This window comes from Aethalodelphis obliquidens, unplaced genomic scaffold (assembly GCF_003676395.1).
Source record: "Aethalodelphis obliquidens isolate GAN/ISIS:26980383/991018 unplaced genomic scaffold, ASM367639v1 scaffold14, whole genome shotgun sequence".
Lineage (NCBI taxonomy): Eukaryota > Metazoa > Chordata > Mammalia > Artiodactyla > Delphinidae > Aethalodelphis > Aethalodelphis obliquidens.
This window is the reverse complement of record NW_020837958.1, coordinates 33,120,803-33,136,820: the sequence shown is the minus strand read 5'-3', so window position 1 is coordinate 33,136,820 and position 16,018 is coordinate 33,120,803. Positions and strand designations below refer to the sequence as shown.

General features: G+C 53.3%; 1 protein-coding gene across 14 annotated transcripts in view; it reads left to right on the top strand.

The window, feature by feature from the left end:
* MICAL2 (microtubule associated monooxygenase, calponin and LIM domain containing 2) overlaps window positions 1–16,018 on the top strand; it is a 219,427-nt gene that overhangs the window by 122,018 nt on the left and 81,391 nt on the right. For 8 of the 14 annotated variants that reach the window (XM_027115364.1, XM_027115360.1, XM_027115357.1 and 5 more), the window contains 3 exons: window positions 9,498–9,560; window positions 14,491–14,598; window positions 15,607–15,793. In XM_027115364.1, coding sequence (XP_026971165.1) covers window positions 9,498–9,560; window positions 14,491–14,598; window positions 15,607–15,793 — 358 coding nt within the window. Of the gene's footprint in view, window positions 1–1,400; window positions 1,524–2,763; window positions 3,298–4,515; window positions 4,642–9,497; window positions 9,561–14,490; window positions 14,599–15,606; window positions 15,794–16,018 lie in introns of all 14 variants that reach the window. The other 6 variants (XM_027115362.1, XM_027115369.1, XM_027115363.1 and 3 more) reach the window with 4 other exon arrangements.

Here is a 16,018-nt window from a genome sequence, read left to right as displayed (position 1 = left end):
CCTGGTGAACAGAACCCTCTGAGAAGCCAGCAGCAATGTCAGGCTAGCACTGGATCTCAGGTGTGCCAGCCAGCCCTGGCTCAAAAGGAGTCTCAAGCTTCTTCTAGATTTGGAGTCAGACTTTTCTAAAAGGGGCTGGAGAGCAAATATTTTAAACTTTGGGGACCATCCGGTCTCTTGCAATGACTCAATTCTGCCATTATAGCATGAAAGCAGCCATGGACAATCTGTAAACAAATGCACGTGGCCGTGTGCCAATAAAACCTTATTTATAAAAACAGGCAGCAGGCAGGATTTGGCCCGAGGACTGTAGTTTGCTGATGCCTATTCTGCACTGGGGAAGAAATCCTTGCCCCGATTTTGTTTTGCTTTGCAACCATGACTTGTTTTGCAGCCATCTTTGAGATGGTGCAGCTGGAGGGAGCTTTAGAGATGCTGATTGCCCAGTCCGTGGTGAGAACACCTGTCCGAACCAAGGTCTTAGCTCCATGTGGGCCCATAGGAATGGGGACCAACCTCGAGAGTGTCCCCTGCTGCCCCCGTCTCCTTGTTCCCTTGGGTCAGGTTGGCAGAGCTGTTGTGTCTGACCAGGGTCCATGTGAGGCTGAAGGAGGTGGGATGCTGTGGGGCAGGCTGCAGACCCGGCTGACTTCTCTTGGACTCTGACTTGGAGTCTGCACTTGGATGGTTTTATTTGCTCCCCCGAATTCCTTTGGGGCACCACTGTCACATTACAAAAGCTTGGGACAAGGGGTTCAGTTTTTCTTTGGAGAACATCTGTCACATGACAGAATTAGGCTCCTCTCAGGAGAAAGACAAACAATTGGTTAATTCTGTTTAGAGGCAGTTATAGACATCTTCCTAGTCTTGATGTAGACCATGCCCCTCCTGGACAAACCGACCTTCCCCAGGAAGCCAGGTTTTATTATAAGGGGGCCATGTTCCTAAGACTTGTAACTGTCTGAGTTATTTTCTCAACTGTCCCTCCTGGAGGCTTGGCCCCTTGTAGCCCCCAGGTATTGATGAGGGCTTTCTTCCTTCAGAAGGACTGTAGCATCCCTTTCATCTAGTGGGCAGGAAGGACTTTGGGACTTGCCACCCTGGCCTGGTATGTGCCTGCCCAGTGCCCCGGGTCTGAGCCAAAAGCACAGCCTCCTGGGGATTCACACATTGTCCAAGAGAAGGGGACCATGGGACTTGCTGTTCACACGGACAGAGGGCCGGGGTTCAAGTTTCCTAGCTGGGCCCAGCTTGTCAGAGCTCAGCCCAGGGCTCACTCAGCATCTGCAAACTCTCTCTCCCTGACTCTCCTCCTCTCCTCCCTCCAAGTGTCTGTCTGACTCGCCTTTTCCTTCCTATTTCCTGCGGCTGCTTTTTCGGACTCACCTTCCTCCTCCCAGGAGCACCGTGTCTCAGGGATAGGTAAGCCCATACTGCGCTCTTCCTCTGACCCTCCTGTTAACTCTCGCCGTCCCAAGCCAGAGGAGCCCACACCCAGCCCATCACCAACTCTGAAAAGGCAGGTAGGGCTCCTTCCAGTGGATGCTGTCTTGGTGAAACCAGAGGGAACTTTGATCCAGAGGGGTGGGGTCCGTGGCTGTCTCTACAGCCCACATAGGGCTGATTGTAGATTCTCTGGGAAGGCAAACACAACTTGAGGTTACCACCCTTATAGGTAGGAATAACCAAGTATGCAGCATCTTAAAATACATGCCAGTCAGGGGTATCGACTGACCAACTACCAGGCTCTTGGTGCTTTATTTGCTTGGGGAAAAACAGACCACAACACACAGGGTATTTTGTGTGATGCCCCTGGGACACTTAGCTTATTTGCAGACCTCTTGAGTAGGGTGATTTCTAAAATCAGTGGAGAAGTGACAGTGATGGTGGAATGGGCTCAGGTGGCCAGCTGGCCGCATGCCATTGAAGGGGTAAGACTGGGATGTGGTTAGACCTCCCCTGGTGTCTGAGCAGATGAGGACCTGCCCAGTGGGCAGGGAGGCAGCCAGGAGCCATGGGCTGAGGCTTTTTCCAGCTAATATCTCTGGGTTTGGAATTTGAATAGAATCACTATTATTGACCACAGCACTCAAAAGTGCCCGGTCAGCATTAGAAATTTGGTATTGCTTCTCGGGGAGTGGAGGTCAAAGGAGGTCAGTGTGGACATATTGCAGTGATTCTATGTCTGTGTGTGTAAGAATCATCTAGAGAGCTTTATTAGAAATAGCAATCTCGGGCTTCCCTGGTGGCACAGTGGTTGAGAGTCCGCCTGCCGATGCAGGGGACACGGGTTCGTGCCCCGGTCCGGGAAGATCCCACATGCCGCGGAGCGGCTGGGCCTGTGAGCCATGGCCGCTGAGCCTGTGCGTCTGGAGCCCGTGCTCCGCAACGGGAGAGGCCACAACAGTGAGAAGCCTGCATACCGCAAAAAAAAAAAAAAAATCAATCTCTGGTACCCACCCCCTGACCAATTAAACCTGAATATCTGGGAGTTGGGCCCAGACTTTGGGAACCAGGGTGGTACAGGCTCTGATTCAGTGGGTCTGGAGTGTTGTTAATAACAAGATGGTATTGTTAAGGAGGATGTCAGGTGATACTGATGCAGTTGGTGGAAAGTCAACACCCAAGGTTAGTTTGGAATCTGACTCAAGGTGGCATCTGGCGTGCCCTTGTCCCTGGTCCTCATGGGGATTCCTCACAGTGGCGGGGCATCCATGGGAGGGCCACAGTTGGGAAGGAAGCTTGATTCTCCTTCTCCCCCAGTTTCCCTTGGTGGTTGTCACGGGGCATGTGCTCCGAGAGCTAAAGCAAGTGTCTGCTGGCGGCGAGTGCCCGAGCAGGCCCTGGAGAGCCCGAGCCAAGTCTGACCTGCAGCTGGGCGGGCCAGAAAATCCCGCCGGCCTGCCTGCCACCTGCCAGGGAGCGCTGGCCCTCTCCGGGGTGCTGCGGCGGCTGCAGGAAGTGGAAGAAAAGGTTCTCCAGGTGAAAGCCTTGCTCTTTGCCCTGTCTCTGCCCTGCCTGTGTCTAGGGTGCCTTCCTTTCCTCCCCTCCCTCCTCCTGTCCAGGGCGGGTGCCGTCTCCCATCCTGCCGTGTGTGCTGAGGGCCACAAGCCCACCTGGCTGCCTCCCCGCCTCTCCCCTCACAGTGTCTGTCTCTATCTCTTTTTTCTTTCTCCTTTCTCACCTTGGCTGCAGAAAAGGGCTCAGAATTTGGCCAACAGAGAATTTCACAAAAAGAACATTAAGGAGAAGGCGGCTCACCTTGCCTCTATGTTTGGACACGGGGATTTCCCGCAGGTAAATGCGGGGCTTTCAGAGCCCCCAGGAACCCAGGTGTTGGACATCCAGGGAGGTTACTTGAATCAGTCTCTGGAGATTCATTTCTTCCTTCCTTCTCCCTCTATAGCCTGAAAAGCTATTCACTTTTTAAGTCACCAAAGGATTTGGACTGGCGTCTAAAAAAGCTCCAAATGAGAAGATTCAAAATAATTAGACAAATCGTGACAAAGGGAAAACCAAGGCAGAAAAGCGGGCTCAGGTCATAGGAAAACATTACTGAACAGAAACGTGTGCTGTCAGATCTTAGACAGCTTCTGAGTAGGCTGAGCTTCCTAGGGGTCAACACAAAGAGGGAAAGCTGGTCAACTGCGGGAATCACATCACAGTGCCTTTACGGTGAAAGCAAGCCAGTTGCTCATGAAGTCTGGGGACAGGGTGGAGAGATGCCCCCATGGCCATCATTAGGGAGACCATGAATGTCGAGGTCAACCACATGCTGTAACCTGTGCTCTGCTTTTGTGAAAGGCAGCACCAGCCAGAAGAATGGCCTTGCCTCAGGATAGAAAGCACAGCCCCCACCCCCGGCCAGGCACTTATTTAGAAACTTGCTGAGAAGAAGAGGGTGTGCTCACAAGGAGATGACAGAATTGAGGATGAGGCCCCACGGCGCTTGTACGTGTAAGGTGCTCCCTTGCCTACAGCAAGCCTGGTCTCTAGAACATACCGCCTCTGCTGCTTTCACCCAGCCTCCTCCAGACCCGTGTCCTCTGCTACTTGGCAGAAGTCATAGACGTGGGAAGGATACTTTGCCTTCAGTGCATTTTTAGGGTTCCATGTGGCTGCAGAGGTCCCTGCTGGAGCATCTACCCCAGGGTAGCCTGGGCTTGTCCTTTCCTAAGCTTGCAACTACTGCTTCATGCCAGGCTCCAGAGTGAGGCCTTCAGGAGTTAGTGCTGGTGTCGGCAGCAGACGTAGGCAGGAGCAGGATGGTTCTACTCCAGCTATTTTGATTTGACGAAGGAGCCAGAAAAGTTGTAGCAGACTGAAGTGTAACCAGCAGTCAGATGGTCCTGCCGGGCTCCAAAGACACAGGCTACCTTTTTGTCCTGAGACGTGGGCCTGGATGTCCTTTCCCCTCCTTGGATGTGTAGGCTTGGGGGCTGCATCATCGAGGCGAGCTTCACTGTGCGTCTCCCTGGGGATAATCATAGTTTCCTCTGTTTCTGTTCTGTGCAGAATAAACTACTCTCTAAAAGCCTGTCTCATACTCATCCTCCGTCTTCTCCCTCCTGCCTTCCATCTCCTGATTCAGCTGCTACTTCCTCTCCATCGAGTGTTGACTCTGTTTCTCCAGCCAGAAAGGTAGTTGTCCTGAACAATTAGCTTCCCCCACTCCCTGCATGTTCTGAGATATTCTCCGGCTCTGCTCCACCTACACAGACAACCATCTGAATCTTGGCTTGGCCGGGAGGAAAATTTATAAGATACTTTACAACGGCCCTGGGTTTGGTTTTGGTTTTGTGCTGGAGCACGAAACAAAGCAGAAGAGGCAGCACACAAAACCTTATCAAATGGTGCTTGCTTGTTCAGCACGCCCTCGCTGGGCACCCACCATACGCCAACCACCATGCCAGATACTGAGAAAACAAAGAGGAGGGAGGTACAGTTCTCTCATACGGTGTAGATGGCAAACAGCACCTCAGCATAGAAATGTGTCACATTTTACCATACAATATTGCCAAATTTGGCTGGTTTTGGCCTAACAAAATGGCAGTCTCACGTGGTGAACTTCATTAATTCTATGAGAGGTTTAAGAGGCAAGATTCTAGGAACCCAGAAGGGAGAAGCCTGGGAAGGCTTCACAGCAGAGGTAATATGGGAGCCGAGTGTTAAAGATTATATGGAGGGATTTGGCTAGAAAGAAGTGTAGGGGAAGGGCATTTTAGAAAGGATCTGGCACGTGGTAAGGAAGGCAGGTAGGACTTGCATGAATCAAAAGACATTTCTGGTGCAACTTGATTTTCAGATAAAGGTATTTATGGGAGTGCAGAGAATGAAGGTGAGAGCCAGCCCGCTCTTTTTGCATTAAGGGAATTCACTCTGCCCTCTTGTAAAGAGGCACGGAAGGATCCGCTCTGAGTTCTAGAAGGATAGCACAGGTAGCAGTGTAGAGGGTGGAGAGTTGGTGGGGAGCTGACGTTGGTTGAGTAGATAATGAAATGCATCCGTGAGCAATGATTAAGTTTGGGTTCTGGAGCACTTTTCATGTTTTTTACTTGTCATGCTGTTACCTAATATGCCAAGAACATTACCAGGCTGGTGTAGGAGGCGGGCAGTCTCCGGAGAAGCTTAGCCCCTGGAATGGATGAGCCTAAAAATGGACGTGAAGCCCGCTTGGTTAGCTGTTGCCACCATGGGAGTAGGTTGGAGCCTCTTTCTGGAAGACTGTGTTCCCCTGAACACCTCCGTTCCGTCTGTTCCCACCTGGGCCCGTCTCCACGTGCGGTGCTGAGTGTGCCCCTGTCAGAGTTACTGCTCGTTCGTTTCCACCCCGTTAGACCAAAGCACAAACCAGCCACCTGCTGGTGCATTAGGGAGAAGTTAGGCGCTGCCTCCTGGGAGTCCCACCCCCACTGACCTCCACTGCTGTGGGGAGAGGAGTGCAGGCAGGGTCTCCAAGAAAGGAGCAAGGAATATTAGGAGCCCCGCCCGCTCCAGGGTCCCCAGTGTGGATGAGAAGCATCCTGGAAGGGCAGCAGGAGGTGATGCGGGGAAGCACAAACACCTCCCATCTTCAACTCTACTGAACACAGCCGTGGCTGACATGCCTGGCATCTTGTTCCAGGTCAGCTTTGCTTAGCCGTTTGACCTTAAACATTGACCTTGGGAGACTTGTCTGGGCCTCCATTTTCTCATCAACAAGAGAGTGATTCTTGGCTCACGTGATAGTGAGCTCTGTGGGTGAAGACTGGCATATTTGTCATCACCATCACCAAAGCTTCAGAGTAGCCTTTGTGTCCAGCTTGGGAGAAGAGCCTTCCCTGGGGGGTACTTCCTGCTGTGGAAGAAGGTCACTGGCACCCTTGACAGGCTGATGGGAGGGGCAAGGGCACCTGGGCATAGGCAGGCAGTGGCTGGTGCTCCTGGCTGGGCAGCCAGGCCCACACCTCGCTTCCCTCTGGCCCAGCCCCTTTCCGGCTAGCCCTGGGCATGCCCTCTCTCGCCTCTGCTTTTCTTTTGTCCTTAGGAAGTCCTGACTTCGTCACTGCCCTCTAGAGTTGAGAGCAGAGGTGGGACAAGAGAAGCCACCACACATCCCAAGTCCCCTGACTTAGTTTCCAATAGGTGTTAGTTCTCTAGGTGATGGCAAGAGGCAGCCTGCCCAGGTACACGTGGGGCTGCCGGGGCGTGGCAGAGACACTTGTCATCGTGAGCCTATCCTGTCACATCATCATCACACTCCACTGCAGCCCTTGGCTGCTTCTCCACTGGGCTCTTCAAGCAGCTTTAAACCAATGTCACTCATTAAGCCATTGAGTTAGCATTCATTCATCCAACGAATATTTATTGAATGACAGCTGGTGTCAGGCCCTTCACTCTTGGGATACACATCAATGATCAGTAGTTACCTTCCTGCCCTGATGAGGCTTGCATTCTAATAGAGGGAGGTAAATAATCAGCAATAATATAATATATAGGTAAATTACATGACATATCAGAAGGCAGTTTTTCCCCTGGAAAAATTAGAGCAGGTAGCAGGGACCTGGCATGCTGGGGCAGGGTAGCAGTTTCCAATGGGGTAGCAGGAGGGCTCTTCCTGGGAAAGAGAATTGAGCAGAAGCAGAGCCTCAGAGAAGAAGACAAAGGTCCAGGGAGGAGACTAGTTCCCAGGGCTCCTGACTCCAGCCCATGTTCTCTCCTCTGTGCCACAGCAGCCAAGTATGAATGGAGGCCTCGTCGGGGGACCAGCCCAGAGGTTATGTGTGTGTAGAGCCCCAAGCCCAGGCTCAAGGGGGGCTGCAAATGGGGTGGGTGGGCTTCGGGATGGCCAATCCCAGGTCCTCTGGTCCCCACCGCTACAGGTTTGTTCTTTGTTTCTCCCAGGTTGGGGTAGAACAATTGCTCCCTGTTTTTTTGGGTTTTTTTTAAATCCCATCTCCCAAGCCAGCCTAGGCCATCAGATAATGGTGTAATTGGGCTATCTTAATAGCTTCTGACTTACTAATTACAGGCTGATGAGCTTTTCACTGTGTGGCTGGGAATGATTGGGGAGCTCTCAGTAAAGGCCACCCTAGGACACTTACTCTGTCTGTACCTTTGTTTCTCCATTTGTAAAAAGGACCCAGCTTGGACCTGACACCCCCAGACCCCTCCAGATCTCACCGTGAAGCCACTGTAGGCAGTTAAGCACAGAGTGGTGAATTTCCAGCTTCAAGCAGTTTTGGAAAGGATATTGCCAGCTGCACTGCTCCCCTGCCCCACCTGCAACTTTCCTACCTCTCCTGGACCCCACCCCAGCATTGATTCCACACTGGGCTTTGCACATGCAGAATCTGAGAGAGTGATGGCCTCCTCTGAGGAGAGAATTAGCTGCCCCTTAAAGTAGGTGACAGCCTGGTGACAAACAATTTTCATTCAGTCCTGGTAGAGCTCTGAGAGCCTCTCCCCTGGAGAGAGCCTGGGGCCTTAATGCTTCTTCCCAGAAGATTATGGGCTGCTCTGATTGCCCAGTGACTCAAGTTTGCCTCATTCAGGGGAGCCAGAGGAAGGAGGATGCGCTTGGAAACTGATGCTGAGTTCTTAGCAACCTCCTGGCAGGCAGCCTGTTTCTCTTCCTGCCCTGGAGCCCTACACCTTAATTCTGAGGATCCAGGGTTAATCACCTCCTCAGAGGAACAGACATGGTCAAACTTGTCATGAGGATCACGTGCTACTGACAGGGATGCAAACTTGGGTTACCAATTCCAGGAGATGTAGCCAGGGCTCTACCTTCATTCAGACTGCACTTGCCTGCCCTCTCAGATTGGCATGTTGCCTTACATTTCAGTGATGCAGCTGGGGGTTTGGCCTGAATAGTCACAGGGAACCTTGAGGCCCTCTCGTTTAGGGCCCAAATTCTTACAGGAGTCTTATCTTTTAAGACCGTGGGCTATGGGATCATGCCCAGTCTGATCATCCCATCAAACCAGCCCTCCGGTAGCTCTATCAGCTCCCATCAACCCTTAGCTAACTTCTTTCTTCAAGGCAGGAGACCACTGCCAATTCAGCCTTTAGCATGGCTGCTAGCCATTTACCAAGGCTGGTGAGCTCTTGCAAGATCAAGATGGCAGCTGAGTGTTTGCACAGCTGAGCCAGAGGGAGGGCCTCACGGGGCTGGGTGCTGTGGTTAAGTCCTCCTGGGTCAGAAGAGCAATGTGCATTGCAAAAGGAGCTCTCTCTACCCCTGGAGGTGTTTGTTTTAAAACTGGATTTGCAGGGTTTACTCTAGAGATTTGCATATTAGAGAGAAGCTGGGTGAGTCTTGGCTGGGCAATCTGCCAGTGTTTCATCTGATACAAGGGTAGATCTCAAGGCTGCTCCAAACTCATTGTTCTCTCTGTTCTGGGGATAGAGCTAGGCAGTGCTTTGGAGGTAACCTGTGTGCATCCCAGCCTGGGGGATTTTAACTGGCAGAATGCTGGTGTGTCAGGGAAGCAGGGTGCAGTAGTGAGAAGGGCATAGGCTTGGAGTCACGCTTGGGTTCAGAGCACCGATTACTTGATTACTCGCTGTGTGTCCTTGGATGAGCTAGTGGACCTCTCAGCACCTCATTATCCTAACCTATAAAATGGAGTTGGCAGGGCTTCCCTGGTGGCGCAGTGGTTGAGAGTCTGCCTGCTGATGCAGGGGACACGGGTTCGTGCCCCTGTTCGGGAAGATCCCACATGCTACGGAGCGGCTGGGCCCGTGAGCCATGGCCGCTGAGCCTGCGCGTCCGGAGCCTGTGCTCCGCAACGGGAGAGGCCACAGCAGTGAGAGGCCCGCGTGCCACAAAAAAAAAAAAAAAAAAAAAAATGGTGGTGACAGCAGCTACTCCTGAGGATGACTGGAGTAATGCAAACACCTAGCATATATCGAATGCCCCAAGTATCCAGCAAATGTGCTTTCTCCCAGTGGAGGAGAATTCCAGAAGAAAGCTCACTTACCTAAAAGGCATGTTGATTCCTCTCTTTCTAAAGGCAAAGAAGTCACCTTCAGGCTTCCATTTCCATCCCAGCCACTTAGGAGCGCTGTGGCCTCAGGTGAGTTAGAGCCTCCCTGAACCTCAGCTGCCCCGGCCTCAAAGGGAGATTATCAGACCCACCTCGCAAGGCTGTGAGGGTTCAACACAGCTCAGCACCTGGCACCAGGGGACGTAGGTGCAGACATGGCCGTCCACTGGGAGGTCATAGCCCCAAAGACTTGCCTGCATCTCAGCCCTGAGGGTATCATTTCCAGAGCCCCTCAAATAAGGCAGTTTCAATCCTTGCCCTGAGCATATATGGCTGAGGACTCAGGCCCACCAGCCTGTCCTCTGATGTTTCTCATCCAGGGACTCCTCAGTGAGGAATATATTTGCTCAAGTGGGCCCAGGAGACGACTTCCTCTAGCCCTACGTCGAAACTTCCCCTTCCCTCGAGCCCTCAGCCCCGAGGCCCTGGAAGCTCTGCTCCCAGCCCTGCCTGACCTGTATGGGCTTCCTTATCCCCACAGCAGGCCAGGTGGCCACAGGAGGCCCAGTTCTGTGAGGAAGCACAGGCCAGACACCTGGTGTTCCTGGCTGAGTTCCAGGCCCAAGGGGGGATGTCACCATTGTTTGGACACAAGCAGGCCCAAGAGCCTGCTTCCTCCTTCATTCAGGGGAGCATCTGCCCTGCGCTGGGAGCGTAACCATGAGAAAGACACAGTCATGACATGACTGTGCAAACCGGAGGGGAGATGACCGATCTCCCAGCATGGAGCAGGGTGAGAAAGGCTCCAGCATCCAGATGGGGACCATGCTTGGCGATGGTGCTCGCGATGACAGCTCATGTCACCATGTGTGAATCTCAGTTGACTCGGGGGAGAGAAGCCAGTGTCTTCATCTGTGTGGGCCACGTTATCCTTACTAACACAGAGGAGGGACCCCGAGCAACTGCAAGTCCCCCCGAGTGAAGGCCACCGAGAAGAGGAGAAAAGAAAGAAGTTCCAGAAAGTGGAAATTTGAAGCTGCACCAATTGCGATGCTTTGGACTCATAAACCATCTGCCAGGCGGTTCTTGGGAGCCCAGCACCACGTGAGGTGCAGCCCAGATTCTTTGATGACTCTGTCACAGCCCTGTGAGGATGGCAGTGGTCTCCCCATTTTACAGATGAGGAAGCTGAGGCTCACAGAAGGGAAATGAAGTCTGTGAGGTTAATCTAATGTAATGTTAGATGATGGCCCACCTGAAGTCTCCAACCGTTCCAGCTTGTTCTAATTAACTAGCTGAAAATAACTAGAATTCAAAGGGGAAAGAGGTAGTGAAAAACACCCCAGTTCTTCAAAAGTTACATAAATATTGAAGATACATAAAGGGTTGCAAAAGCAGTCCCATGGCCCTCCAAAACTACCAATTCTCAAAACACTAGTGACTGCGACCAGTATATTTCTGTCCAGATCATCGGATTGCCCAACTTTGCATTTGGACAAATGATTCCCAGCCAAGTTGTAAGCTCTCCTCTTGACCAGCACCCCAGGAGCATACGTGCTTTTGCCTTTCGGTGCAATAATCTCCTTGTTGAGAACCTCTGGCTCTTACTCTGAGGTCAAACCAGGATGAGTTTTCTGGAGGTTTCTCCATGAGCGGAGTTTCCTTTCTTCCTCAGGATGCCGAGGTGTGGTCCACGGGCAGGCACTGGTTTGTGACCCAAGGAGCACAGCAAGTGGGAGTAAGCATTAGACACTTGTAGAGCAGTTTGACATTGCCACACATCCAAGCGGGTGATCGTACTTCTAGTAATTCACTTTATTGAATCCAGAAGTATGAGGCCACGGTGGATTCGAGATTTAAAAGGAAAAAGCAAAACCTGGTCATTCGCCACCGATAGTTTGAGTTAGCAATCCATCTGGTCATGTCCTCACTGTCTTGGAGCCAATGAGGCATCCTGCTGTCAGGAAAGAGGAGATGACCCAAGACCCCAGGGCAACGTCAGCCTTCACACCAGTCTTTGGGATGAGCTTCAAAGGCCCCCTCTCACCCCTTGAGACAAGCTCTTCATCACCTGGTCTCCTTGTGACCATCCACAAGTCCTGGTCTACCTCTTGGTCTTGGTGATGATCCTGGGCATGGTTTCCATTCGGTTGTAAGAAAGCCTCTGTCACAGGTGGCAATGTGGATGCACCTGGGAGAAAGGAGCCTTATGTAAATAAGGGCCCATAATGAGAGGAAGGACCAGGCTTGGATCCCCTGGCTGGGACCTGTGCTGATGGAACAACCGAGCCGGCCCGAGACTGCACCCCCAGCAACCTCAGGGCCCTCTGCTTGCTTCTTCTGTAACTGCCCCCAAAGTCAGGGTTGCACAGAAGCTCAGCGGCACAAAGTGCTTATTAGCTAAGTGGTTACTAAGGTCTCATTAGGGACCTGTAGTTAAAGCCCCAGAAAGTATGGTCTTAATCTCTGCTCGCTCAGGGGAGGCAATACTTGCGCGTGGGTCTGTGACATCACATGGTGCCTTCCTGGGAGAGCGCCTCGGAGCCAGTGCACACACTGGGTCGGGGAGGCAGCCACACGAGGGGAGTGTGGGCAGGGAGGTAAATCTGACCTCCCCTCTTTATTTTGCTGTAAACCCAGGAAGGACCTGGTATTCTACAGCTCCTATCCGAGGGGCCTGTGTCGGGGGCCCCAGCAGGGGATGGAACATTAGGCAAGTAACGGCATATTGTCCTGAGCCAGCGCACCTGAACCTCTCTTAGAAGCAGGAGCCAAGTTTCTTGGCATTTGTGAAATCCTGAAAATGGCAGAAGGTATGCTTGAAAGCAGAATCCTCATCTCTCCCAGGTGGGGCCAGTGTTGGGTTGCGGGGGGGGGGGGGGGGGGGGGGGGGGGGGGGGGGGGATAACTGGCCTGGCAGCTGCTGCCACTGAGAAGGAGTGAGCTTTGTCAGGTCTGAGGAGGTCCTGTCTGTCTGAGTCCTGGGATCAGACACGCCCCCAGCAGGCCCCCGGCCACATTTTCCATAGTCTCCCCGAGCCCTGCATGTGGTCTGGCGTGACTGATCCAGAGTAGCTGCTGGTGTTGGGACTTCCTCAATGAGAAAGGGGGCAGGCGTCTCCTGGGTCTTTTTTTTTTTTTTAACATCTTTATTAGAGTATAATTGCTTTACAATGGTGTGTTAGTTTCTGCTTTGTAACAAAGTGAATCAGTTATACATATACATATGTTCCCGTATCTCTTCCCTCTTGCGTCTCCCTCCCTCCCACCCTCCCTATCCCACCCCTCTAGGTGGTCCCAAAGCACCGAGCTGATCTCCCTGTGCTATGCGGCTGCTGCCCACTAGCTGTCTACCTTACGTTTGGTGGTGTATATGTGTCCCGGGTCCTGCCTTTCTCCCCAGCCTGCTTGGCGTCCCTTCTGTCTTCATCCTCTCTTGGTGCTTGTGCCTTTGCGGGCAGCCGATGTGCTAGCCTCAGGTTCTGAGGGTGGGCCCTGCTCCCAGGAGTCGGGGGCTGGGGACGCCGGCTGCCACTTGCTTTGCTGTCCCCTGAACTTCCTGCTTGATACTTGAGGCTTGCACAGCAGATTCGATGTGGCCTTCCAGGAGCGGTCTTGGGTTTCGATGGAGGGCCTTCCTTCGCCCCTGCACGAGTCACTGTTGCTCGCCATCAAGATGGCTATCAACCTGTGTCCAAGGGCCTTCCGCCTAAATCGTTGCTCTCCGTGGCCACACCTCCCAGAAGCTGGATTCAGAGGCTGGGGGAGCGTCTGGAGCCTCCCTCCCTCCAGGGTCTTGGGATCAGGAACAGTGTTTGTAGATATAATCTCATACTGTGCATTTTTGTCTCCCTGCAGCGGAGACTGCAGTATTACCAGGCTGGCCTTTCAGAGCTGGTATGGAAAGAGGGAGCAAGTCGGGGTTTGCCCAGGGGTGTATGTGTGATTGTGCTATGTCTGCTTGGGCTGTCAGCTCCCACCCCTTCCGCAGCTCCATGACACGCCGGTGGGGTTGCACGCATTCATGGGTAGGCATGGACCATCATGCCCTTGGGAGCACAGACACCCACAACCTGTCAGGCTGTGATCCCCGGAGCCAGCGTGGAGCTGACTTGCCCAGCACCATCTCTGGGGCCCTGGGCACTGCCACCTGGAGCTCTCCATCCTTCTCCCTGTACCTACCCAGTAGGGACCAGCATTCACTCCCATTCCGGTCGTGTTTTTGTCGGCAAGGTGGTCTGCATCCTGACCTGACAGGACTCAGATTAGACGTAGCCATAGCTCCCTATGGGACACAGGAGCTGCAAGGCAGGATGAGGCTGCCGAATTCAGAGGGAGAAGGGAGGGTGGAGTCAAGTTCATCTTGGTCCAGCCCTGCCAAGCGCCAGGCACTCACACACACGCTCTCTCACTCAGTTCCTGCCACAGCTCCGTGAGGCAGGCACCGTTTATCCCCATTTCACTAAATGAGGATGCTGGGCTCAGAAGTTGAGGACTTGGCACCCCATCTCAGAACTGGTTAGTGGTGGAGCAGGGTCCTAACCCTCCAGGTCTGGGAGTGGGGGTCTGGGGCAGTTCTCACTAAACAGTAGCTCCCGGCCCTCCAGAGAGGAGGGGTCTTGGGGAGGGCGGCCGCAATGCAGCTGGCTTGTTTTCTTACTGTGAAGGCCTCCCGGGCTTGGGCTCAAGAGACCTTAGCAGAGTCCTGGCTCTTCTTGCATTTATTTCTAAGTGGGCCTGGACAGATCCCTTCCTCTGGTATTTATTCCCCCTACCTGTGAACCAAGCAACTCAAACTCCTGAAGACCATGTACCCTGCAGGCCTCCATTTCTCTCTTTTCTCCATCTGCAGAGCGCCCACTGCCTACTCTGGGCTGGTTAGGCCTCTCCTGGGACATTGGGTGCCGTTTGCATGTGGGTGTGGAGCCCTCTCCCACCTCCAGCTTGTTCGTGTCTTCCTTCTCGGTGCTAACTGGCCTCTACCTTTGTCTCTGTCTACTCTATCTCTGCTCTTGGGTAGCTGACAGTAGGGAAAGTGTCCAGCGGAATAGGGGCTGCAGCTGAAGTTCTGGTCAATCTGTACATGAATGATCACAGACCTAAGACTCAGGCCATCTCTCCAGACCTGGTAAGGATGAACACCCCACAGCCTTCACCCACAGACACTGGCTCTGGCCTCCCAGGGAGGGTGCACGGGATGCAGAGAGGATTGCCTGGCCCCTCTTCACATGGGACGAGAGGGGCTGAGACCGGGCTGGATCAGAGCAGAGGTTAGCAGGAGGCTGTTCTTCCTTTTAGACAAACCTCACTCAGCCCCCTTGTGGCTCATTTCACAAAGCGGAGCATCTTCCCTGCTGGCTGGGGCTCTAGAGAACTCAGTGCAAAGTCCAGGAGGGGCCGTCTGCAGAGGTGGACAACACTTACTGCCAATGTTTAGCATCCAATCTGGATTGGATTGAGAATTAAGTAATGGAGAAAACACCCTTTTCCTCTGAATTCTCCCCTTCTCCAGTGACTCCGCTCATTTTGGTTTCCTTTTGGTACACTCCCCTGGAATCACCCAGGTGTGCCCCTTCTGCCCTGGCCCTTGCCCTCTCCTCTCCCCTCTTGCATTTAGGAAGTTGACTGGCAGCCAACTTCAACACACAGAAAAGGGCTGCCCCTTCTCTGCAGTTCTCTTGAACAGTTTTATTACCATGAGCTTTCCCTGCCTGACCTAGGTCACTGCAGGGAGACAAGGATGTGTAAAACATTCTTTCAGGGACCTCACTCTAGATGCAGGCAGTACGTAACCTCTGGGTCAGATTCCTGGAGACAGCATCACTGGGCAGCATGTTTGTGAGGGACGCCCGCTCCATCAGACCAGGAGGTGTCACTCTCACCCTGAAACCAGAATGGCCAGCCTGCCTGGGAGTACAGTTAACAGCTGCCCTTGCAGGGCTGGGGTCTGCGTACCTTCCCACCCTCATTCTCTGCTGAAGTGCCCGCAGTCAGTGCCTGCAGTGACAAAAGCAGCACCTAGCCTGTGAGGCCCCACGATGCAGGCCGGCATCTCTACAAGGCCAGCCTCACAGCTGAAGGTGCGGTGTACGCCCTAACACACTGCTCTTCTCTCCCGATGCCCTGTGTCTCCCAGGAGTCCATACGGAAGGCGTTTCCCCTGAACCTGGGTGGCAGCGACACCTGTTATTTCTGCAAGAAGCGCGTGTACGTGATGGAGCGGCTGAGCGCGGAGGGCCACTTCTTTCACCGGGAGTGTTTCCGCTGCAGCGTCTGTGCCACCACCTTGCGCCTGGCCGCCTATGCCTTCGACAGTGACGAAGGTAAACCCCCAGGGGCCAGGGCAGCACTCATCTCTGGCCTGGGCTTCAGTCCCTTTGGAGGCTCTGGGACAGGCAGCACTTCCCAGGGAGTTTTGGTGTCATCAGGAAAGCTCTTCAGGGAGCAGGGATCCCCTGCTAAAGAGAGAGGCCGCCTGTGGTGAGCAGGGGTCCTGAGGGAAGGGGAGCTGTCAGCACCAGGGGTGCATCAGCGTGGGGGGCACCTAC